The sequence below is a fragment of the Paramormyrops kingsleyae genome, chromosome 7 (genome assembly GCF_048594095.1).
Source record: "Paramormyrops kingsleyae isolate MSU_618 chromosome 7, PKINGS_0.4, whole genome shotgun sequence".
NCBI lineage: Eukaryota > Metazoa > Chordata > Actinopteri > Osteoglossiformes > Mormyridae > Paramormyrops > Paramormyrops kingsleyae.
Window position 1 is genome coordinate 35233036 of NC_132803.1, and position 26603 is coordinate 35259638.

A 26603-nucleotide genomic window follows, 5' to 3' on the forward strand; every position below is an offset into this window, starting at 1 on the left:
AGTATTCCAGAGAATACCACCGTGGATGTTCTGCTTCTAAGCTTATCCGCGACTTCTATAAATTTATCTTGCAGAACAGCCCTTCTGCCCTTTCCTATGTCATTGGTGCCAACATGCACCACGACCACTGGATCCACCCCGGCTGGGGCCAAAAGCCTGTCCACTCGATCTGGAAGGTCCCCTACCTGGGCACCAGGCAGGCAAGACACCGTACGGGACCCTCTATCACGGGTGCACACATAACTATCTACACCTCTTATAATTGAATCCCCAACTACCACAACCTCCCTCCTACTAGGGTTAGGTGGCTCCTTGGTGCCCAAGGGCCCACCTGCCTCCCCAGTCTCTTCCGGCTCTAAAGCTGGAAGCACCTGAAAGCGGTTAGAAACCGTTACTTCAGGTGATGCCGCCTCTGTGAACTGTGTACGTCCTTTTCTACCTCTACGACCTACGTTCACCCAGCTCTCTCGACCTACCTGTTCATCATTCTCCCCCCTCCCCGCTTGTGACGTACACATAGTCTCCCTAGAAGGCGTATTAACTCTCTCCTTTAACTCATTGCTATGCTGGATGAGAGCCAGCCGCTCCTCTAGGTCACGAACCTGGACCATGAGTGAGTCAACTAACCCACATCGCTCGCAGACGAAGTCCGACTGGACGCAAGCATCCAGAAGGGCAAACATCTTGCAAACACAACACTGAGCTGGCCCCATAATTACCTAACTCACTATGTTCCCGTCCTTTACTCCCAGCCCAGTATATTAATAGAGAATATATAAACTTTTAGTTGATCTAATTAACGTATAGTTAAAACAAAGTGCCGAGTACACTAAAACACTAAATTAACACTTGCGTTAAATCGGTACTTTATTATAAATTATCCGGCAGCGTCAGCGATAACAACCTTTAAATTTAACTTTTAAAATAACCAAATTTACAATTACTTACCCGAGATTAACTTCCTGCTGAACCACGTTTAGCTTAAACTAAAGCGAAGTTGCTCTAGGGAGGCCAAAAAACCACAAAAACCCTCTCAAAGCAGGCTACTGCCGGAGCGGGAAAAAAAGTGGAAAATGTCCTCCCGGCCCCGACCGGCGACCGAGCAAAGCTCCGGAGCAACTGACCTTTTAGAGTTAATGTTACCGATGTTCGATAATATTACCCGCGGGTGTTTGATGCGAAGGACGCAAACAGAAACGCCACTCGCGCCCGCAGCTGTCGGTAACACTCACAAGGACAGACAAGTACACACGTAAAAATAAGAGTAAAAAATGAAAACAACAACAACCACCCACGTAACCGTGCTGGCACACAAACGCTCAAATATACTTTACAGATAATTCAAATCAAATCAACCGCTTCAACAGGCACACAACGCAACCCGTCCGGCTTGAACAGTACAGCAATCCCAGCAGCCTCTACAGCAATCCCAGCAGCCTCCAATCCCTCCAAGGCTCCAACACGTAGGGTCTTTTGAAAGATGGCATAATGTCTAAATTTTGGCTTTAATTGTTTCATGTTGATTAATTTATCGGATGTAGCTTTGAGCCGACGAGACGTCACAGATAATTACAAACCATAGAGTGAATACAGCATATGGATTGTTAGGTAAGACTTACAAACAAAAGCTATTGCCTGTTGGTAGTTTATCAGCACAGTCTAAACAGTTCCTGATTTCATTATTTAATGATAAAACAGTTTGGAATGTGTGCATAACTATAATAATCAAGAGCACAATCTGGATTCAATGCAATTTTCATCGGTTAGAATATTAGAATAGAATAGAATATTCCTTTGATGGACATTAAAGGAATATTCTATTCTATTCTAATATTCTAACTGTTCGATGCATGACCAGCATGATCATTTTTACAGTGAAAACAGCGGCGATTGGTTAACCATTAAATGACCAGGGTCATTTATGACGTTTTTCATCCCTCACGTTTTCCCTGCATTGACTCGATTACCTTTCTGTTCAGCATAAATCCATTAACAAGGGATTTAGATCACCCGGAGTTAATGAAAGCAGCAGAGTTTTGTGACTGTGATTTAAAGCCCGATTCAGGCTGGGAAAAAATGCAGTTGAATAATAATGGAAAGACTGATTAGTGTAGCCTCCGTTACGGGCACAAACAGCCTAATGGCATTTGGGAACTGTCTTGTTTGAGATTGATTCAAATCGCATGGTGAAAAAATTGTTGCCATTGGATGATTAAGTTAACGACAAAACAAATATATTTGCTATGTTTGCTCTCTGGTTCAAACAGCATTAAGAGGTGGGAGCCAATTACTTTCAGAACTTCAGCATTCAGGAGACAGTTGTCTCTTCCTAAACTTGCTCCTTTTGAGTAGCCTTTATTTCACTCTCCCTTATATATTTACAACCCCCCCCCCCCCCCCACCTTTGGCTTCAGGGGTTTGTGAATCAGCACAGGTCTGGCCTGGACAATTGCGACTTTAACAGAGTAAAGGAGTCCTAGCTGTGGGAACCATATTACCATCTGCAAATTAGCACCGTGGCTATGGGAAGGGATCGACAGGCCCCGTCTGCTCCTTCCTTGAATGGCAATATGACTCGTTATGGCTGTCAGAGGTGTTTTTACCAGTGAAAAGCTTCAGTGAGAATAAAACGGCGATGCCAACAGTGGAGATTAAAGCACCACGGCTTCCCACCGGAGCACAAGGCCTCGCTTGTGAAGCGCCTTTCGCTGCCGCATTTATTGCAGCCTGATTGCTCAGTGTAATCTCCTTTCTCTTCACGGCACAGCGGGAAACTTAAAAGAAAGTTAAAGTGCACGTATGTTGTGCATCTTCCCCTAGTGGGTGAATGACCATCAATGGTCAAAATCTTGATTTATGGGCTGTACTGTTTCAGTTAGTACTGTTTCAGTTGGGTCTAATTAATGCGTGGCCCCTTTCAGCTGCTTTTGAAATGGGTCTCCTCCGTTGTTGTCTAATTGCCGTTCTTCTCAGCTGAGGGGTGTCTTTGAGGATGCCTGTCCTCTCTCTCTCTCTCTCTCTCTCTCTCCCTCCATCCCAGTCTGATTTTTTTCGGGTATTCATCGTGTTTCCGCCCGTCGAGTCTTGGCTGTGTGTTTGGCCCCCGTTCATAATGTGGTTCCCCATTTAGGGAGCTCTGGGGTGGGGGGGTTGACAGAAGATGAATGCGAGCATAGTTTGCAGTTAGCAGTCTCTTTTCTGCCCTTATGTCATTGCCATTAAAGTCATTTATGGTTCCCATTTTTAAATACCAGTCCACATATGGACTTCTCATCCTGCGTTATATATGGGATGTGTTCTGGTTCTGACCATGGTGTCCTCGAACCGGGTCGGCTCAGCCTTCAGGTACCCGGCACCTTAGTGCACGCAGCTATTTCATCCTTCCATTTTTTTTCCCTCCAAATGAACAAGCATTGGAGTCAGGGGGAAAAGGGCCTCAGTCTCTTTGGTGCAGGGTCCTTCTGAAAAGATGAGTAAAAGAGGATTATCCCAGCGAACGACTGAGAGAGTAAAAGGAAAATGGAGCACATGAAATTGAATACCACATTCAGCACCCCGCACCCCCCCTGCCACCCCCCAGCCAAAAGCTCAAGTGTTCTCTCCTTTATTATGCTTTTGATTTAGCTTTCAATTAGCTGGGACTTCCGATATTCTGGTGAGGGGCCAAGGATCCTTGTCTCGGCTAATCCCGGGGGCACTCTGCATAAAAATAGGATCCTTCCGTCTCAAATGTGTGTGCTCCATTGGTAGCCTGGCTTGTAATCGCCATCGACGACTCAAGGGCACACATGAATCAAGTCCTTCAGAAGGGCGTCCTTTTGTGTTTCTGCCTGTAAACAACTGTCACACCACTAATCTCCCCCATATATCAGTCAGGATGTGTGCTGAAAGGGCAGGACAGCGTGTCATATTCTGTGCATTCAGATTCATATTTGGAGATTTAAAAAATTTTAATTAAACATAATCACTGTTATTTACTACATTTTACTTTGCTGAACATATTATGTAGCACGTCATATATCCTGCATATTTATTCCAGATTTGAACAGAAAGTAATTATTAATTTTGTGCCTAGTTGTCTAAATTATGTTTAGAAAAATATGGTTGATATTATAATGTTTACTTTTTTGTCATGTGGAACTGTCCAACATAACTGCTTATTATTCAATTAGGGTAATGATACTGGAGTTGAATATGCTCTTGCCAGCGATTGTGACATGCAGCATTAAAAAAGTACAGAGAGGAAAAAAAGGCCCAGCTTCTGTGCTGTGAATAGGCAGACAGCCACGCCAGCCACTCTACTTCATTCTCAGTTTTATATAGGCCCTTCATATGGCACCAAAATAGCTTCAAACGCAAACTTTTTTTTTGTCAGTGTGCATATTTCTGTATGACAAACAGACTAAACAAAGCTCTCGGGCTTGACCAATGGCCATCAGGCTTCTCCTGCTCTCGGTCTCCTCAAGGTAATACAAATAGTTCTGATGTTCGGTACCATACACATATGGTACTATACACATCTGGACGTTCCATGGAAGTGCATAGCTCTTTCTACTTCTCTTCCAGGGTTATTTATATGGGTTATTTAAATGTTTTTAGTGTTGTCTGTATTCCTTATTCCTTATTTGAGTTATGTTTTGTTTGTTTGTTTTTTGTGTTTTTATGGTATATATGTAGTGCACAAAGGAAAGCATTGCATTTTTCTGGCAGACTGAGTGCCTTACACTGGTTAGTTATGGTAACTTTAAATCCAAATGAAGGAGAGACAAGGTTGCTTGCTCAGTGCTACTTTTCACTTCCTATGTGACTTTTCACTTCCGGTGTCACATCACAATCACGGTCATCAGGATTGTCTTCTTTGATGCTACCTGGTAGCTTCTACCTGGTGATATGACTGAAACGTGAATTTTTCATGATTTTGCAGCGGTTTTAAACGTACATTATTTATGCTTTACACAGATAGATCTTAAATAAACTTGTAAATAAACAGAATTAGTAATAGTTTTGTCATTTTTGATGACTGAACTTAAGTAGGGTGACCCATCTTAGGGAGGACACTTCGAGCTAGGACAGTATTTGTAAAAATCATTTCAATGAAAAGTACCTGGATTTCACTGAATTCTTGCTATGTGCTGATTGGTCAGTCTCCTATAATCATGCACATGTGACTAATGTTAATATAAAACATCTGGATGAGTCTTTCAATCAAGAAAACAAACCAGCCAAAGCACAAGAACAGCTAAGCTATTTAGCCAAAGCACAGGGGCCTTTTAGTTTTAAAGAAGTTGGCAAAACCTAAAGTAGCCTGAAGTGTCCCTCCTGACACTTCTTATCTGGTCACTCTAGCCTAGGCCATGGGCATCCTAAGACGTCCATGGCTGAGAAATACCCTTCCTGTCGGCCCTGTAGGTCTTGCCACCACACTGTGAAGGTAAACAATGTACGTTTAAGTCCGCGGGACACAAGTGCTGCATGTTTTGTGGGTGGGATCTGGTGGGCCGTTTCCGTGTGAGTGACGGGCGATCGTGCTGTGCCAAGAGAAACTATTCTATTGTAGGGTTTGTTTTTTTGACAGCTCGGGTCGGGGGACGTGTCTGGACAATGAACCTCTGAAACGAGACTTCCTATACCCCACAGTGGCCCCGGGGCAGGTGTACGACGCAGACGAGCAGTGTCGTTTCCAGTACGGCGCCTCCTCCCGCCAGTGCAAATACGGGGTAAGAAGCCTGAATCCCAGCGGCTTCCTTTGGTCCGATGGGCAGCTCTGCGATGAAGCAAAACACCGTCATGGAATTTCAGGAACTTTAAGATCAGAAATTAGCAGAATGAAACATCTAGATAACAATCGATCCAAAGCACCTTTCAGTAAAGTTCACGTAAAGGATCTTAAAAAGAGCTTTAAAAATCTTCAAGAAGGAGTTTCATATCTTTAGTCACTAACCGGAGGGATGTTGGCTGTGGGATTTGGATTATCCTGCTAGTCAGACAGGCTCCTGCAAACATCATATCAACTGTCCTACTCTGTAGCAACAAGTGGAATCCAACCTGCTCTTATTAAAGTAAATCAAGAGCGAGAAAGATAAAGGGAACATTGAGCTCTTTCGGAAAAAAAGAAAACCCATTTCTAGCCATACTGAGCATCCAGGTTAATAATAAGATCAATAAGAATCTTATAATTAGGTCAATAAAATGTCACAAGATGACTTTTTTCATCGCATGTCTGTAAGTGCATTAATTCAGAATACAGTTACTAGTCTTTGAATATTAATTATCTTCTTCTAAGTAAGAAAATTAGGCGGATTGACCTTTCCTGTTGATCAAACCCACAGTCTGCTTTGTCCCAGTAAGAGCTGAATGTTTTATTGGTACTTGAAACATGCTTTGTATGAGTAAATTTAGATACCGAAGAATTTCGGTCTCTACCAGTTGAGTTTCTGCTTTCATGCTATGTGTTGGTTTTTCCCCCCTGAACAACCCAAGGTAAACAAACAGACAATGAGAAAAACCATAAAAACTGGAGAGCTCAAGTAAAGCCGCAGGCAGTGATGAACAGAACACTGTGGCATATTGTGTTACATTTTAGGAAATGTTTTGGCCTGCAGTGTGCACAAAAATGGAATTCTATTGGTAGTTTCAGATGTGACTTGATTTAAAGGGATATCTCCAATGTATTAGTAATGATCCAGACATAGACCAGTTCCTTTTTTAATGTGACTGCCACGTTACTGTGAAATTGACCATGACATTAAACCCAACAATGATTAAAGCAGTTCAGTCCTTAAAAATTGGGGAGGTATGGCTCCACGCTGGTGGAGTGTGACGCTTCAGCCTATTCAATTCCAACCTTTAGATGTTAGCAGACCATTCAGTCATACAGCTGTTTTGATGTTTTGTTTGTCCGTGAAACTGGAAGACTCATCGGAAGAATCTAAATAATAAAACAGCAGTCTTGCATCATTTCTGAACATCCTGTTGTGACAAGAGGAGTAAATTGTACGCCTGTGACATAATTTACGTGGAGACGATGAAATGACAGTATTACTTAAAAATACTCCCACCCTGTGACTTTTGTGACTGTTAAAGCAGTAGGTCTAGACAGAAAACATAGGCTGTGGGGCGCTGCAGTGCAGAGAAGAGCGATCTCCACGGTGTCCTGTCTTCATGGCCATTTCGTCATGTCGGTTTCCTTGTTGGTCTGAGCAGAACTGAGCCAAACACTGAAGATGATCTTTCTTTTGGAGAGCTGGATACTATTGTAATGACATTGCTGAGTGGGACAAGGTCTCAAAACTATGACTCGAGGCATAAACTTTAGGCCACTCTCTCACGTTCCAGAACTTTCCATAACGTTATTGAAGTGTGCCGTTTAGCATCCCAGGCCAAGTTAGCGTGCCAGGGTCTCTCTGAGGCCCTCCTGCATTCCTGAGGATGTCTTCTCTTCCAGAGAATATCTAATGAAGTGCAAGACATCTTGCATGAACTGAGCCACGAGGCTGTATAAAGCAAAGCGGCCAAATCTTTGCTTGCGGTACTTGATGTGACACCTCCGTAAACATTCACCTAAACAGAACGTCATAACAGATCACGACAGTTTATACCAGCCATTGTAAGAAATTATGACACCTGCTTTGACCCGCTATGAAGCCTGGCAATAAAAAGCATTTAAAGAATATTTACTGGTGGATTGCAGAGGAGCATTGGGTTCTAACAATATATGATATGAGTCTGACTATGTTTTGGGTCAGTTTGTGGTAAGAAAGATGGGATGGGTTGGCCATATTGTAGCCAGAAAAAATTAATCAAAGATGAATGTTAAATAACTTTGGAATGTAAATGGCAGGCAACGTAGGACACTTGTCACTAAACATCAGCTGATCTTCTGGTCTCAGAATCAGAATTCTTCATTATTCCTTGATCGTACATAGAATGAAAAACACTCCTAATAGTAGCATCAGTGAAGGTCACGGAACATTCATTAAGGCAAATCTCAGACCACTGCAGCCTGCAAGACCTTAAAAATAAACGCTGTATGTTTTGTTGAAGGCAAAACTGGGCATATAAACACATCCCAAATGCAGCAGCAGAAAAAAAACAGCAGAACAGAAAGCAGACAAGCCAATGGGACACAGTGAGCATTATATTAGGGTTCCTCGGCAAAACACAAAGCAGACAGGCTGATGGACAGGGTCAGCTTTTCCGTTAGGGTTCCTCGGCAGAACAGTAAGCAGATGGGTCGATAGGCAGAGTCAGCCTTCTGTTAGGGTTCCTTGGCAGAACAGTAAGCAGATGGGCCGATAGGCAGAGTCAGCATTCCGTTAGGGTTCCTCAACAGAACAGAAAACAAATGGGCCAATAGACGGAGTTAGGGTTCCATTAGGGTTCCTCGGCAGAACAAAAGGCTGACAGGCCAATGGGCAGAATAAAGTGTTCCATTAGGGGTCCTCAGCAGAACCAAAAACAAATGGGCCACTAGGCAGCATTAGGGTTTCGTTGGGGTTCCTTGGCAGAACAGAAAGCAGATGGGCTGATGGGCAGAGTCAGTTCCATTAGGGTTTCTCAGCAGAACAGAAAGCAGATGGGCCGATGGGCAGAGTCAAGGTTCCGTTAGGGTTCCTTAGTAGAACAGAAAGCAGACAGGTCAATGGGCAGAGTCGAAGTTCCATTAAGGTTCTTCGGCAGAACAGAAGGCCGATGGGCAGAATCAGTGTTCTGTTAGGGTTCCTCGGCAGAACAGAAGGCAAACAGGCTGATGGGCAGAATCAGCATTCCATTAGGGTTGCTCGGAAGAACAGCTCAAGCTGCAGGGGGCCTCAGGAAGGAATCTGCCACAGCCCCTGTCCACCACGCACATTCATCAGTGCTGCTACCCTGTCTGTGCTCCTCGCGGCCTGACCCAGCTTGGCCCTGGCGCTCCACTGCTATCCTGGAGGTCTTATTGGAAACAGCTGTGCTGGGAGGCTGGATCGCCTCCCCAGTTAACCACTTTATTTAATCCTACTGGGCCCAGCAGCACAGAGGGCGGGGGGGGGGGGGGATCTCCTTCTCTTGCTGTCTTCTCGGTGGCTATTCGCCATCCCCCACACCCCCCCAGTTTGTCATCACCTCCTCTCTGTATCCAGTACTTTACTGTGAAGACACTGGATTTGACACTAGTCAAAGCCCATGTGGCACCATAGGCAAACCTCATTGTTGGTGCCCCGTCCTGCAAACTAGGGGGTTGATCAACACTTGTCAAAGGTGCTGGTTAAGTCCCTGCTGCAAGTACCAGACCTGATTACACTGATCACGCCAAATGCCATCATCCCCCCCTGGCTACAATCAGCCAGAATCTGTGCATAGCCACCTTTAAAATCTAATTACAGCTCTTTGCTCCACAATCATATAATTCAGTCTGACTAAACAAGGACTTCAGGTTGTTTTGATTCCCCAGAGCTGATGCCTCAGACAGTAATCAGTGGTGTCGAGCGGTTATCCGTGTTGGTGTTGGATAAGCTGGAATATGCAGGCCCGGGGAAGCAGCTCCTTCCATGCAAAGATTGGCAGAGATAACAGCACTAAGCCCCTTTAAGATCTGCATAAGAATTCTGCTTAATCCTTTTCCTGAATTAATGTGTGCGGCAAAACCCTCCAGTGTTTATTTTAATGCTATTTAGGCAATTGAAGTAGAGTACTTGTTCTCAAGGACGCTGTGACGAAGCGATGAGGTAATCTTTCATCAGCGTGGAGACGTGCCCGTGATCCCAGCCCATTTGCGCTCCTCCTCACCATATCTTCTGACCAACTCACTTTCACCTTCTTTCCTAGGAAGTGTGTAGAGAGCTCTGGTGCCTCAGCAAGAGTAACCGCTGCGTCACCAACAGCATCCCCGCGGCCGAGGGGACCTTGTGCCAGACGGGCAGCATCGAGAAAGGGGTGAGTCAGCCGTGATGGTGGCGGCATGACCCTAAGCAGGAACAGGGCCCTTTGAAATCACCCTGTTGGGAGACAAATCGCAGGGACTTTTTGGGGTGAATGAGCCAAACCTCCGTTGGTTATTATCATTATTGTTGTGCTGAAGGGCCTGGGTTCGAGCCTGCATCCCTTCTGTAGTTTTATTTTGTGTAGGTCATTGGGTTAGGATGCTGTGCCTGTAATCGGAAGGTGGCTGGTTAGAATCCCAGTGTTGGCAGAGTGATGTCACCGTTGGGCCCCTGAGTGAGGCCCTTAAGCCCCAGTCACTCCAGGGACTGTCTGACCCTGCTTTCTCAATTGTACGTCACTTTGGATGAAAGTGTCTGCTAAATAGAAAAAATGAATGGGGGTGGGGTGGCTCTGAACTATTATTATATTGCAGTATAATACCAGATCCAAAAAAACGACAGACCACATTCCTATTTAACTGCAAAGCTGCGCCATTAATCTATATTCCGTCACCTTGCTTGTAATTTAGTCAGTTAGCAGCAGCTACTTTTAAATTTATGCCATAAAGAGGGGTCTGGTTTTTGTAGAACTGTCCTTAAATGTCATTCGCAGGAGCCTGGCAGTGCCACGTAGGCACTGCAGAAGTGACCCGAAATGATCGGTGGTGGCTAGGCGGCTGGCGGCTGCAAGGCATTGTGGGAATAAGGAGCCCCTTTCCCAGCACCCACTCTCGCAGGAGGGATTAGGGCACACAATGAGATTGGGTCATCAGTTTGTGTTTCTGGTAGGCTGGCCCAGAGAGACGGCTTTAGTGGACATTATGGCAGCATTGTTGCTACTCGCGCCGCGTCTCGACAGGGCAGAATGGCCGTGTTTTATGGGCCATCGGCCCTCGTTAATGCTTGGTCTGATGTAGCCATTCAGTGGCCTGTCCCTTCTTTACACTCCTGGGCAATACTCAGGCCCTGGGATTAGCGCATCGTGGCTCCGGAAGATTTATTCATCCATTTACTTATTTATCTAACTATTTATCCTGGTCAGGGGTGGTCCAGAGCCTGTCCTATTAATTTAGATACACCGACATAGGGCACAAGGCAAGGGTACACCCTGGATGGGATGCCAGTCCATGACAGGTCACATACACTGGGGCGACTCTTAAGCTCAGCAGGTTAGGGAGCTGTGCTTATGATTGGAAGGTTGCTGGTTCGGATCCCAGGGTTAGCAGAGTGATCTTACCTTTGGGCCCTTGAACAAGACCCTTAACCTCTAATTGCTTCTGGGACTGTCGCTTGTTGTGTGTTACTTAAATAAAAGCATCTGCTAAATAAGTGTATGAGTAACTAGGATTCGGGGACACCAGATAGCGTGTGTCTCTTTCCACTGGGGGAGGAAATCCAAAGGACATGGGAAGAACATGCAAATTCCTACCACACACACACACACATACACACACACTCAGGCCATAACCCTAATCCCAGCTATGACAACCTTAATTAACCCCTACCCTGCCTAGCCTTAACCATAAGTAACCAAAGAGAATACAAGATTCTGCATTTTTAGTTTTTTGATTGCATTCACAGATTTTTGTAAAACTTGGTTTTCCCTTGTGGGGAACGGAAAATGTCCCCACAAGCCCAAAATAGCAGGTTTTTATCACACTGTTGGGACATTTGGTCCCTGCAATGTAATACATACATGACCACACACCCAGAGTGGAGTCAGCATCCAAACCCTCAGCGCCGGAGGTGTGAGGTGGCTGCACTCCCCTCCACACCATCCTGGATACATTCATTAATTAGTTTTAAGCTTTTTTCCCCCCATTTTTATTTCTCAGGGAGTCTGTCCTGTGCTCAGGATGTATCACAGCTTTGTTATCCAAGACCCGCATGACGTATCAAACCTCCACCGGTGTAAGGTGGGGGGGGGGGGTGCCTGGCCACATACAGTGACACAGGAGTGTAAAATTTTACCCAAACCGCAGACACCCTGTGTTCGGCGATGTGTCATCTTCAGAATGGTCCTGTCCTCCCATGGCGCCGAAATGGGCCGTTGCCTTCCGATGTGTCATTATATGCGAGAAAGAATCACTCCGGGTCTGAGAATGTATTTCTAGGAGGCCTCAGCAAACATCCACACCAGGCATCCTCAGGATTCTTTACAGAATCACAGTTTGCTTTTATAATCGGTCTGTAATTAGTAACGTCACATGTCACATAGTAAACGCAGCCATGTGGTGGTTCAGGGTTTAGTGTGTTTCCAGGCTTGTGGTTATAAAGCTTGGCCCTGGCCCTGCGTGTATGGAGTTTGCATGTACTCTTTCTCTTCCTCTGGCTTAAAGTTTCCTCCCACCATCCAGAGATGCAACGTTTGGGGGCAAATCTGTGACTCTGAATCACCTTCTGGGTCTCATGGTTTGCAGGGCTTTCCGTTGATCGCTAATTTATCCCAGCTGTTCACAGACGACGAGCAGTAATTGTCCTATTGCGAGCACGGTTTATTTCACCAGCCTAGTCGTCTAGTTGCAGTGATCATTATAGCTCTGAGTGTTATGGTCAAAGTCATAAGGTCGAAATGCATGATGAAAATGAATTGCCTACGTAATGCACTGCTGGTTTAACCTTGCCAATGTGTGTGTGTGTGTGTGTGTGTTTTGCCCCAATAATTTAAATGACAAAGTTTTTTCCATACGGCTGGGATGGACATTTTAATTGCCGTATCTGCATTACAGGGATCGTTTATGGAAAACAACTGCAGACACGCTTGGCGGGATGAAACCATTTAAGAGCTGAACAAAGGATGGATCGTAGCTTCTCGTTCCAAATTGGAAGTGCTCGCAAGGCCTAATTTGTATGGAGATGTTGCAGATCATCTCCCTGCGCTGGCTCTCGTTAAAAACGTCACCCTGTCGTCTGTCACCAATATTCCTTGGCAGCGGCATCTTGCCCTAATCACTCAGTGTGTTTGGGATGGTGCGGGGGTGGGAACGGGGGTGGAGAGAGGCTTCTTAAGGCCAGGCAAAAGCGTGCAGCGAGACAGCAACGGCCTCCGCATCGGCGAATGGGAGACACAGGTAGTGCCTGGCACTGATTCCTGCCCCCTCCTGTCCGATAAAGCATGATGGGGGCTATTTTGGGGCCTGTCACACAGCGGCCTCACTCTTACCCTCCCTCCCTTGCTGTCACCCTGGTCGAGACGTGTTAATCCTGTTTATAAAATGGTCCCCAGCCTTTCATGTCAACAGGTGACGCCAACTAGTGGACACACCAGTTATTAATCCGTCTCTGGGAGGGGTGCAGCTAAACCAGTCGACCCAGGGGTTTGCTGATAGTTTGCTTGTGAAGACTTTTCGCAAAGCACCAGGAAGGGCGTCAGAAGTAAATACTTAGTGAGGGTGGAGTTAAGTTAAGTAATAACAGGCTTTTCGTCATAGTTAATCCAGAAAATTAATGACAGAAGTGTGTGTAATACTCTTTGAGGTGTGAATATCCAAGCACTGTTACTGACGTCTGAAAACACGGGAGACATGAAGCATCCAGATGTCGATCAGTATCTGCTCTCCATTATAATTGTCTGTTTTATGTTTCATGTTCTCTGGCTACAGTCTGAAGATGTTAGGCTGACCTGTGTTTGATATAAACCTGTTTGAGACCTCAAAAGATAAAACAGATCAGAGGTTAAGGTGCATTTAATTAGGTTTTATTCAGCTTTTTGGTGGATTTCAGTGACTGTGAATGAGCAATCATTTGCACGGCATTACTCTGTTGTTGTCATTTAGTTTACATTCGTTATTCATAAAATATACTGTATTAAATATCTTTAAGCACACATCACTGTTATCTGATGTTAGGTGTAATACTTCTATTGTTCTTTGACATTTTATTTACAGTTTTCATGAGGACTTTCACAATGCTAAAATTCTTGGTATCACTGCAGTTTTCAGAACTGATTCTCACAAAGGCCTCAGTTTACATAAAAATGCTCTGTCTAGAAAGTAAAGTATTAAAAACATTCAAAACCAGCTGTTTGAGAGGGCTTGCCCATTACTCGTTTTGTAGCTAGCTTCAGTAACAGTTCGCTAATGATTTGATGCTAGCTCTCGATAACAGAAGCTACCTTCTGCTAATCAGTGAGGGCTGCATTGCTGCAGATCATAACTGAAGCTTGAAAATCCTGATGGGGTGTAAATGTTGCATTGAGCAGATTGTGGGGATTGTAAAACACCCTCTTCTAGGTGAGTTCCACAGCAGAGTAACAGAAACAGCAGCAATGATTGCGATAAACCATCACCCCCTGTCTCTCTCCCCCAGTGGTGTTACCAGGGAGAATGCGTGTCATTTGGGACATGGCCCCAGAGCGTGGATGGCGGCTGGGGGCCCTGGTCCATGTGGGGCGAGTGCAGCCGGACCTGCGGCGGTGGCGTATCCTCGTCCGTGCGGCACTGCGACAGTCCAGTGTAAGTAGCCAAAGGAAACCAGACCCGCTTGGATTCTGCAAGACCTGCCTCCTGAATGGACTCTTTGCCTCTCGTTACACCGATAGCCAATTGCGTGCATCTGTTGTACCCCCTCCACCCACAACAGAGATAGCAACGTTGCCTCACACCCCTGGAACCTGGTTTCGAGTCGGTACCATGGCTCCACGCGTGTAGAGTTGGCATGTTCTCCCCGTGTCATCATATGGTTTCCTCTAGGTACTCCGGTTCCCCACCACAGTCCAAAAATGTGAATTGGAGTTGCTAAATTGCCCGTGGATGAGCATGTGTGTGTTACTGGTGTGTGGTTCATCCTGGGTTATTCCCTGCATTGCACCTGTAGCTTCCGGGGTAGGCTCCAGAACCCTACAACCCTGAAGTGGACAAGCAGTTGCAAAACATGGATGAATGAGTTGCATTTCACATTAATTAATTAACACCATTACCAAAACTAGCTGTGCAGGTGGGGAATGTGATACAGTTAAAGTCTGCAGGTTCAGAAGGAAAAAGACATACACTCAGGGTCAGCAGGGTAGTTTCACTCTTCTGGAGAATATATGTCATGTGCAGATGTTTACCCAAGATTCCTTTATCAGTGTGCAATGAACGTTCTTTTGATCTAGTCAAATTGTACTTTGTTTATGCATGAAAATTTCTCATTTGGCTTTTTGCTGTCTCGCTGCTGTAATTTCGGGGGTAATTTCAGGGTAATTTCTGAGGTTTTGTTGAAGTTGTGGCTATGTGTCTATTGAACTAATTAATACGATAGCATAATTCTCATCGTTAAGGCCAAATAAATGCTTGGTTTGATGGTCCGTTTTACTTGGCGTTCATGTTTGGCACAGGCCTGGCATGGATTCGAGCTACAAGCCAAGCCGCCCAGTTGTTTCATGACGGATGGTTCCAGGGTGGAGGTGCAGTCAGAGCACAGAGACGGTTGCCATACTAATTTAATGAGACGGCACCATGTTAATTTAAGTTGCCCAAACAAAGATGGTACTAAGGAAGTGCCCAGTGTTGCAGAATGCAGAAGCTGTTTTTGAATTCGGGGCTTGCCTGTGTTGAATTAACTTTTTAGTGGCCTGCCTGATTTGCATATCTCATCCATCCCTCCAGCCACCCGTCCATTCGTCTTCTAACTGCCTATCCTGGTCAGTGGGGGTCACGGGGGCATCCAGGGTGTATGCCTGCCTTGTGCTCTGTGCTGCCTTGGATAGATTTTACCCCCACCCCCAGCCACTGGGCACTGAGTTGATGCCACCGCACTGTCATTAAGGCTGCACTGTCTTCTACCCGTGCGGCTCAGTACACATAAACGAATGTGGCCGACTTGAGAAAACTGGAGAAGAGTTCCAATGTAGCCGCAGACGCTCCTGGCTGGGCACCCAGCAGTTGCTGGGAGCGGGGGGGGGCACCTCCCGACAGTTAGGATTTCAGCTCCGGTGGGTGCGGAAACGTCTGTCCTCGCGCCGTGCCCTCCGACAGTGGAGAAAGTGTGGCCGACGTAATGCATAACACCTGTGGAAAGGCAATGGCCCCTCCTGGGCGGGGCACCAAGCATGTGTGGAGGAAACCAGAGTTCTTCAGCCAGGCAGGCCTGGAAAACATTCATTAGATGGTGGGGGGGCGGGGGCTGGGCAGCTGTACTCCCAAGTGCTGGGGTTCCTGTCTCCAGCCACCTACTCCCACCTCGTCGTACCCCCCCACCTCAAAACCCAAATGGACCAGGCAGCCAGGAAAGAGATCCCTCACTTTGGTTGGGCTGCCCGTGTCTCTGCCACTTGCTGAATGGTCCCCGTTCACTAACGAACATCGAGTTTTTATTTTGAGGCACGACACCGTCAGTGGGTCCTCATCGTGCCAAACACACCAGAGTGTAAAATGAGGCCGGCAATGTTTCCAACAGCTCATTCTGCAGGATCGTTGTTGATTTTTCAAAAAGGCATAATAACGATACATTTAGACGTTCTGCCCTTAATTAAAAAACAACACAACACCGACCAAGCATATGCGTGGACTGTGGCTGGATTTTCAAAATGGCCAAGGGGAGTTACATTTCAGGTCTACTGTTAAATAAAAAGAAATAACTACTTATGCCCAGTGCAGGCTACTGTGTGACAGTGATGAACCTTGTTTTGCAACGTCCAACACAGGCAGCCCGAGATGAGGCTGACCTGCCATCTAACCACCACAATCTAAGGGATAACAGGGATTCTGAATCGCAGCTACAAATCCAGTAATCGTGTAATATGTCCCCACTGGAGTGAGCGAAGATGCACAACACTCATATATTAGATCATTTCAAATTATTAACGCTATTATTAGCGGTGGTGGACAGGTTTCTGCTAGTCCACTAACCGCTAATTAGGGAAGCTAACTTTTTCATTAGCAGATTAGTGTTTCCTCTGACTTTGAAAACTGTTAGCAGACGAACTAGCTAACTGTAAACCTGCTAACATTTTTTCATAGGTAAAGTTTAATAGTCAAAAACATTTATAAATCCTAAAATCACACATAGTTGTTTCGGTCTGTTGTGCGCATGTCTGCAACAGTCTATCTGGTATGTTGTTGAGTTATCAACTCATCACACAAGATGTGATGAGTCGATAACTTGTATTTCAGGAAAGTCTGGGTTAAACATAAGTAAACAAAGTTAATGTCTATTTAAACTGGGGTACTCCAAACTAATCAGAGAACTGGGGCCAGTGTTACAAAGCTGGATTTCTTGTTTAATCCTATAACTTGTCGAATTTCAGATACCCTATTTTAAATGGACTTTATCTTCGTTCACTTATGTTTAGCCCAGACTACATTATATACGGAAAACTATCCGGCTAAGCAAGAAATTCTGCCTCGGCCCCTGGTTATTCTACTTTATTTTCTGGGTTCTGATTGACAGATCTATAGACCAATAAAGAGCTGAGACCCTCCATCCTAGTTCTGGGTAAATGGCGCCATGTTTGTAGTCCCCAGGTGGTTTCACTGAGGGAAAAAGGTCAGCATGAGCCAGTCATGGAATAGGACACCTCGGACAAAAACACCTCGGACAAAAACAAACAGAATAGCATTGAAAGAAAATGTATTCCAAAGACTCTACAGAATTCAATGATCCCCAGAAGACCTAAATAACCCCATGTAATCACTCTAGCCCTGTGAAACTATATTGTTAAACGGGTAAGGATTTCAGCTGTCTAGGTATGTTTTTAAGGGTTTCAGAGCCCAAAACCAACCCAAAGCTAAATTCATATAACAAAAGTTAGCAGTCAGGGTTTATCTTTAGCTTCCGCTAATTTTTTTTAGTGGTTTATCGGTTTAGCATTATGGAATTTAGTTAGCGGATTAGCGATTATCGAAACTTCTTGGTGAACCCCAGGTTATTAGTCAGTAAGCAAATGCCCATTTGTTGAACAGTGCCTTCAAATACAAAAAATCACAAGGAAAGGAAAGGTGTCGCTTGCCGACATGTATGACCCCCTGAGAAACCATGGAATCAGACAGAACATTTTTATGTACCATAAATGACTATCAGGTTTATGAGCAAGATGATAATCACAGTGCTGTATACAATGGGTGAAACTGAGTCCAACATTTGCCAAACTCTGGGTTGAATGTATTTGGGAGAGTGACCTTTGACCTTGCTGGCCTCACTCTCCCTGAAAACGTTATCTGCTCCACTCAAATATCAAATTGGTGACAAACAAAAACAGTACATGTGTAGTCTTTAAAACCAAAGAAAGATACTTCTGTGAATCTGCTCTGGCTCTTCTGGAGTGTCAGCCAACAGTGCACATTTTAGGATAGATGAAGATTTTTGAGAAAATGTTTACCTTTAAAAATATGTAACCTTTTGACCTATACTTGTGTCGTACCCACATGGTTTTAGGATCAGTATCAGTACATTAACCTCAAACACAGAGAACTAGGGTATTCGGTATGGGACATGGTCATGTGAATGGTCTTTGTCTGTCATTTCCTTCACTTAATTTTTTTTTGCATTTGGCAATCTACCACAAAGTAGCTAAACCATAAAAGAACCAACCATCCCTTGGAGAGTAGTTGGTCCTACCAGACTCTGGGCAATCCAGACCCACGCGGACAAGGGTCAGCGCATTTATGATTAATCTTCCTGTGTGGCTGCAGGTGGGTAGATACCTAACTCACCTTTGCTGTTCTTGTTTGTTCCAGACCCTCAGGTGGAGGAAAGTACTGTCTTGGGGAGAGGAAGAGGTACAGGTCATGCAATACGGATGTGAGTGTACTTTTTGTCTCTCTCTTTGTTCCGCCCCCTATCACTCCTCCAATTTCTGCCTGTTCTTGGTGGGGTTGGTAAGTTGTTGGGCATATACTTCATCAGGCCCAATCATGGTTCTTCACAAATGAGCAATGATCTCTAGGGGGATGATCCACAGTCACGATGAGCAGCTTGGAATCATCTTGTCGTTGATGGGTCCCTGACAGTCACGTATAAGACACAATAACAGAGACTGGACGACCAACTGAGACTGATCATTTTTTTTCAAAATCAGTCAAATGAAGGTGAAAATTAACCAGACATCCCTTTAGGACAGAAAATTGGTACTTGGAATGGTACTCAGAAAGCCATTCTCAGGTCAAAGGGATGTTGAGTTATGCTTGAAATTGACCTGAAACCATCCTTGCAGAAATAATCTATACTGAATTTACTTTCGAATTTGCGATCTTGGGGTCTGCTTAAAGACATGCCTGTTAAATTAATTAAGGCACCATCAAGAGATGTCAATAGATGGTTGCATTCAGTTAGGGTTCTGCATGCTTGCTGTACTGCTTCCAAATGCATGGTTTCCGTCGTGCTTCAGGAGGGTAGGAGGACTGGTGTGTATTAGTTAAATGGTTACACACAAGACGCACGTTCACCTGGGCAGGTAACGCGTCCAGCATCCTTGTGAATGGGCCCAGCTATGCTTACTGCCACAGGCCTCAAACAGGAGCTTGTGTTTCCAATGTTTGCTGGGAACAAATATTTCAATGTGGCTGACTGCTCTCAATTTGCATCTCCATGTCTCTAGGTGGCTAGTGCTCCTTCGGTGGGGGGGGAGGGGGTAAAGCCAGAGGCGGGTGCGTGGGTCTGCCTTCACCAAACTTAAAAATATCCAGCTTGAGCAAACACAAGAAAGTTTGTCTTGGAAAACAAAGATGTACCACCATTTGATTGCTCTCCGTGTCAGCCGTCCAACACAAACGGGGCCTGCGTGGCTCACCGGTCCTGGGGGTGACCTGACCAGTGCCTGGGGGAGTGGTGCTGGCAGGACACAGGTCCAAGTGTAAACCCCGGTCGAAGCAAACCCTTCTGAGCAGCCAAAGTAGGGCAGTCCAGTCCAGGAGGTCACAGCAAGAGGTGCTTCTCCATGCCCTTTGATGTGGGAGCAGTTCTGCCGGGCGCTATTAGACTATAAGACCTCGGGTATCTCACCAATGAGTTAATCCACCCCAGCCCTGGCCCCCCCATCGTCCCTTCATAAGAGCGCGGGCATTTTACAGCAGAGCCGCAGCTGGCGTTTGGAGTTTGACGGAGGCTCCCCTTTGTGTAGCTAAATGTCACCTGTAATTGAATGCATGGTAACAAAGGCGGGGACCAGGGGCGCCGCTGAGTTCATCATAAAGCCGGGGGAGTATGAATGCTCGCCGCTGAGCTTACCATCCAGCCTTTATGAGGCTATATTAAGTAGCTGTGACCTTCCAACCCAGGGTTTAACTGATAGCTAACATGTTCCGTTCCTCTAGGCGTGTGAAAGTTAGACTGGTCTAACTGTAGTCCCAGCAGTAGGAGTTCGCTTGTAACACTGTCCCAGCGTAATACTGTGAGCTGTGATTCCATGTAAGTAAACCCGGTCTGTTATCACCCCACCCCATTAACCGAATAAACTTGTAACTTTAAAGGCCTGTAAGTCAACGAAAGAAGTACAATTTTCATTAGCGGGGAAAAAACTTGTCACCGCATTAAATTTAATTGCCCCCCCCCCCCCACCTGGTAATGCAAGACATCCTCGAGTCCGCTTGAGGTCCGGCCTGTAAGAAGTTTTCCAGGTTACGCACTTAGGCCGGGGCCATGTTATGTGCTTTGGTGCGTTAATGGGATTCAGCTATGTCTCATTTGCTCTGAGTGTGGTTAGACACTTATGGTCTATAAAATATGGCAGTGAACTGCAGTTTGTAAAGCTTTTATGTGTCCGAGGGGAGCATGTAGTTAGGTTTTAGAGGAGCTCAGACACCCTTAACATCGCCCCCCTCTGTCTGTCACTGGAACAACGTCCAAGTGAGAAATACCATCCCAAAACAGCAAAGAGGAATAGCACATTTGCGTGAAATCCCCTACCACTGCCCTCCACCCCATCCAAACAGGGTCCCCTCTGAAGATGAACACATTCTTTTCCTCTTAGCATCGCTGGCATGGTCGCGTCCAGAAGCCGACCTGAAACTTGAGCTTGTGTCGTCTCTGTGCTTGTTCCCGGTTCTCCATTGTGAAAGGCTGGTGGTCTGTCTTCCCCTCTCTGTCACAGGCCTGTCCGGTGGGATCTCGGGATTTCCGGGAGAAGCAGTGTGCCGACTTCGACAGCCTACCATTCCGGGGAAAGTACTACAATTGGAAACCGTATACTGGAGGTGAGTTCTAGCAGTAGCCACACACCCCTTTTCCTGATTGGTGCACAGGAAGCTGGGACATTGGTTCAGTCTATCCTTTATCCACCACCAATGACAGTATATCCCCTTAACAAAAACAGAGTGAATGTCCTTTTGGTACCTAGAGAATTCCAGGAATTCCAGGACCCTGATGCGTTTTAGGGTTTTCTGCTCCGCCGTTCAAACATTATTCCCTCTTGGGGTGTTTGGTCTGAGGGCCGTTGCTATGGAAACAGACGTCGCTCTGAGGGACAAAAACCAAGCACTTGCGTGGGTCACTAGAGCTTGGGAGGTCTCCAATTGGCCACAAATGGTCACCACGGTAAATATAAAATAAAGGCATTCCTTATTTAGGAAATGCTGACGCAGCATGTTCTGCTAACCAGCTAGCTAGCTATGATCTTCTGACTCTACTGACTAGCTATTTATTTAGTTTTTGAAACATCTGACGTGTGGGACAGGGGGCCCCAAAGTGACTTTTTGAGTGGGGCTTGAAAAACAACAAACCCACCCTTGCCAGTAGGATCTGGAGTTATCTAGCTACGGCTTCCCAGTCAATGTCGGAGGATGAAGACAAAAGCTGCCAGTGGTCGTAGATCATTCCCTCCCAAGCCTTCACTGCTGCTAGCCGACTTTTTGCTTTGGTCATAAATGTACTTGGGGTGTTTATGGTGAACCTACCGGAAATAAAAATATGTCTGCTTCACCAAGGCCAAACCAAATGACAATGACAAGACCCCATTCCAAGACCTTCTCGGAGGAGATTTATGTCTGATCTAATAGTAAGTCCCATTTAAACTTATCAAATGTTCTGCAAAAAGCTATAAAGACTAAGTGTGCTTGGCGTCGAGAGAACCCACGGATCGTAAGACTCAGAGCCAAGCCAGAGAACGCGTCTTTGGTAGAAGCGGTAATAATGACAGGGATCCGACGCGCTATCTCAGCCCTCACAGGCCCGTGTTGGCGTTCTGCCAGGTTCTGACTCAGACCTCCTTGTGCTGAGGCGTGTCTTTGACCCGTTTACCCTCATAAGCCTTGTTAGAGGCAAGCAGTAGTGTTTAATATCTCTCATTCAGTATTTTACAAAAGCATAAGAGACTTATTCTGACGTGACCCCCTTACTCCAACACAATGATGTCATCTTTACACTGATGGCCAAGGTGCCCTGTTTGTCGAGTTTGACTTTTCACTCTTGTCCATGTTCGGTGTGCATCAGGTGGCGTGAAACCATGTGCCCTCAATTGCCTGGCGGAGGGATACAACTTCTACACCGAGCGTTCTCCGGCTGTGATCGATGGCACCCGCTGCCAGGCTGACTCCCTGGACATCTGCATCAATGGGGAGTGCAAGGTGGGGACTGACCGTCCTGACTGACAAATGGAGCCTTCTGTAGATTTCACACACACCACCCAGCATGGTCATGTGTTTCCCATTGGCTTCCTACATCACCATAAAAATATGAATTGCATGCAAAGAAAAAAAAGCTTTAAAGACACTTTAGCGAGACTTTGACATCAACACACAGTGTTATAGCTAATAAAATTGTATTTACAGCGAAGCATTGCTTTAATGACAGGAAAATTCTGCTGATAGAATATGCAAGTAATTTGCAACACATATTTTGGCTGCTCATTCTGTCAATGAAAAGCAAACTGTAATTAACATTGTTTGATTTACATTGGAGTTTTTCCATCAGCAAATATCCTAAGCATATTGTAGCACAAAATATGTAATTAGGTAGTTACTGGGCTACAAGGCACGTAAGAGGTTAGTTGGAAAATCACTTAGTTGGAGACCAGATTTATCATGTGCTGATTAAGCTGTCAGGTTACATCAGTCAGGTAATTGGAAATAAAGGGTTGTTTAGACTTGTAGAGGGTCTTTGCGATTCCTCTGCAAGCAAGCGAGTAACATGAGTGGAAGATTAATGAGCAAAATTTGAGTGCGAAAGGGTGGCAGGGCAGGACTCCTAGAACACAAGGATCCTGTACAGAGCTTTCTTCTGACCTGGTTTTGGGATTTATACCCAGAATACTGCGATCCCTGTGGGCTGCAAGAGTGCAGACAGACACGAGTGTTGGTGGACCCAAACACAAGGGAACAAAAGTGCTCTGATCAGTGACGTATATTTACTAAACCTGCTATCACGTGACTGCGAGTGCAACGATTTGACCGCCATATTGGAGAAGTTGTGGCTTTTGGCTGCAGAACAGGCATGGATCCAGCTCCAGTGATATAACCTTCCACCATTTAGTGCGCTTATTTTTGTATTGACAGCCATGTGTTAGTCCCTTACAAATATCCATTTTGCAATCTTTGGAATAGCACTGGACGTATACCTATTATAGTTTGCTGTATGGTATGACTTATACAGACGCTCCTCTACTCACGAATGAGATACGTTCCAAATGGCCGTTCATAACTTGAAATGTTCATAAGTCGTTATTCAACATTATTTTAAGGGTATACGCAGCGCCGGCCCTCCCTATACGCAGAACACGCGCTGTGCGTAGTGCTCCACGATCCATGGGGGGGCCCATTTTCCGCAAGGGGACGCATTCTCTGCATTTGCTCGCGTAGAGCACCAAATCAGCCCAAGGCAGGAGAGAAAAAAAAAGAGACGAGTGATCTGACACCGTGCGCGTTGCAGCAATGATTGACAGCACTCAGCATCTGACCAATCAGCGGTCAAATGCGCTGACAGGCAGTTGGATCCATGCAGGTGATTTTGTGATACAGTCATTTTGTAATGGGGGGGGTGGGGGCTCAAAATAAAATTCTGCTTAGGGCCACCTTGGGTATACGCAAGTACAAAGAACTGGGATGCTGGGAGTACACACGCTATACTGCTGCGAGGCGGGAGTAGCGGCCAGAGGTCGTACTAGGCGGAATTGGCACACAGAAAAAGAAACTGATGTTGCAGACAGGGAACAGGAGCCCAACAAACATAATTTGGACTTGCAGTCCTCTTCGTTCGTATGTCTGAAAGTTTGTAAGTTGAAAGTTTGTAATTAGAGGAGCGTCTATACTGTCATACTAACATGATAGCTGTGATTGTGTGCATAATGTCATTCATTCATTCTCTTTGTGGCCAAACATTTGATGGGAAATTATATAAATTAAATTATAATAGTCTACTTCTTACTCGTGAAACCACAAACGGGCAATAAAAATGCAAGACCATCAAACCGGATTTCATACATTAGCACACACATTTTATTCCAAAATAGTTTTTTGCCAAATTCTCTCAAACTTTATTTCAAATTTATCAAATGTTTTCCGAATGGGCTGTAGGTGGGTGATATGTAGCATAAATTAGGAAAATATAAATTACATTATCTAAAATTTTAACAAATTTTAAGCTTCATTTTATGTCAGGTACGAATTAGCAGACTAGACTCTCATTGCGGGTTTCATTTGTCTTAAGCAGCGAAAAAAAAGATCCGAGTGAAAATCAAATAAGGAGAATTAAAAACAAATAAATAGGAAGGGCAGAAAAGTTATGTGTGGGAGTGATTTACTGGAATAGTTAACCATGACGAGTCAATTGCTGTTTGTCATATGCAACATAGGCCTAGAATTCTTAATTGTTTGTATTTGGGAAGTTGCAGCGACATGTAGAATTTTATTTTGAACCCCAATATGCGTGCCGTTGTTTGTACTGCAGAACACAGTGTTTTATTACTTATTTATGTATTGTGTAGTGGTCAAACATTATTATCATCAGCTTTTAAACTATTTGTGTTTGGGAAGTTGCAGTGGCATTTTGAATTGTAGTTTGAAGGGATCAAAGGGATGGAAAGATAAATTTGGGAGACCAAATATCCCCCACAATGTAATAAAAGCCTGTTTTTTGATGTTGTGGGGACCATTTTTCAGGTCCTCACAAAGATCTGTGAATGCAATCAAAAAAGTACAATGTCTCATATTTTATTTGGTTACTTATGGTTAAGGTTAGGGCTGGGTAGGGGTTATGGTCGTCATGTTGGGATTAGAGTTTTCCCCGTAGAAATGAATAGAAAGTCCCCACAAAGATATAATTTCAAACCTGTGTTTGTGTGTGTCTGTGTGTGTGTGTGTGTGTGTGTGTGTGTGTGTGGCATAACCTGGATACAGCTTGTTTGCTGTTCTGAGCAGAAGGGATCACTTTTTATATTGCAGGGCTGATCTTTGGGAGGTCATAAAAATGTGATTCACCAGACAATCCCTGATGAAAGCTGGTGTTTCTCCCCCCTTAAAGCTCAAAATCAAAATCATTTTTTACTGCCTTTCCTGCAGAGGCACACTGGCCCCTGTTGGGCTTCTTTTCAAATGGACGTCATATTTATACAGTCTTCTGAAACGTGAGGACGATGTCACCATCGTTATTTTCTTGCAGATATCATAGTCACCACAAAACCTATTTCAGATGCTTCAGTTCTCTTGAAAGACAAGGTGGTTAAAATCAGATTTTAAAGCAGTGTAGTCCATTAGTGTAGACATTCTGTGTGGAGAATTTGTATTGAACTATAACTTTTTCCCTGGTCCTTTGTGAATAGAATATAAAATCCATATAAGGCAGAAAACCTATGCATGTCATTGTTCCAAAACCAGAAGAAATTAAGATTTTTGTGTGTTTTTGGCTTTGCAACATTACTCTAGTACAAGATGATACATGTTAGAAATATTCCTGCCTTTCAAGCACGTACTGCTCTCTTCTTGAGTAACAATCAGTATTTGTTGGTGTATGTGAGCAGCATCAGAACTAAACAGTGCTGGTCATCATCTGAGTTGCATTTACTGAACAAAACTAATAAGTCAGAAATATAACCAGGGGTGGGAAAAGTACTCAATTTTCATACTTATGTAAAAGTACAGATATCACACCAAAATGTTACTCAAGTAAAAGCAAGTAAAATACTACTCAAGTAAAAGTAAAAAAAATACCTGGTTTTAAAACTACTTCAGTATGAAAAGTAATAAGTATTACACATTCAGATCTATTAATCTTATCAAATGCAACCCATCCTTTTATATTCACTCAAGACAGGTTTGAATGCAGCATTTTAAGTTACAGTGCATCACAGTAAGGATAACTGAGTCGCAAGAGGATAAGCAGATATTTTCTTTTTACTGAGAAAATATGCTGCTTGTAGGTAGCTTGGTCATAGCTGCAGTCCACTGCAGTTGCTGGGGGTGAAACTTGCCGAGATTGCCAGTGTACATTAACAGTGTACATTAACACTGTGCATTAACAGTGTACATTAACAGTGTACATTAACACTGTGCATTAACAGTGTACATTAACAGTGTACATTAACAGTGTACATTCACAGTGTACATTCACAGAATAATGTTACATTTTTCGATTCTGAATGGGGAAAAAAATGTGATTTACATTGTACTCCAAATCGTGCAGGCCTACACTCAGGTCTGCTGTATGCTTTTTGCACATCTTTTTAATTATTATTATTATTATTATTATTATTATTATTGAGTGTATTGGAGTAAAAAGTTGGTTTTTGAAATGTAGCAACGTGAAAGTAAAAATTGCAACAACTTAAAATATTCAAGTTAAGTGCCAAAAAAAAAACCT

The 26603-nt window shown here is 44.5% G+C and overlaps 1 protein-coding gene across 8 annotated transcripts in view; it reads left to right on the plus strand.

Annotated features, from left to right (window-relative positions):
• Positions 1 to 26603, plus strand: part of adamts6 (ADAM metallopeptidase with thrombospondin type 1 motif, 6) — a 66032-nt gene that overhangs the window by 25175 nt on the left and 14254 nt on the right. For 7 of the 8 annotated variants that reach the window (XM_023797235.2, XM_023797279.2, XM_023797251.2 and 4 more), the window contains 6 exons: positions 5576 to 5717; positions 9805 to 9912; positions 14208 to 14353; positions 18557 to 18620; positions 20908 to 21010; positions 22245 to 22378. In XM_023797235.2, the coding sequence (XP_023653003.1) occupies positions 5576 to 5717; positions 9805 to 9912; positions 14208 to 14353; positions 18557 to 18620; positions 20908 to 21010; positions 22245 to 22378 (697 nt within the window). The remainder of the gene's footprint in view (positions 1 to 5575; positions 5718 to 9804; positions 9913 to 14207; positions 14354 to 18556; positions 18621 to 20907; positions 21011 to 22244; positions 22379 to 26603) is intronic. The other variant, XM_023797269.2, reaches the window with a different exon arrangement.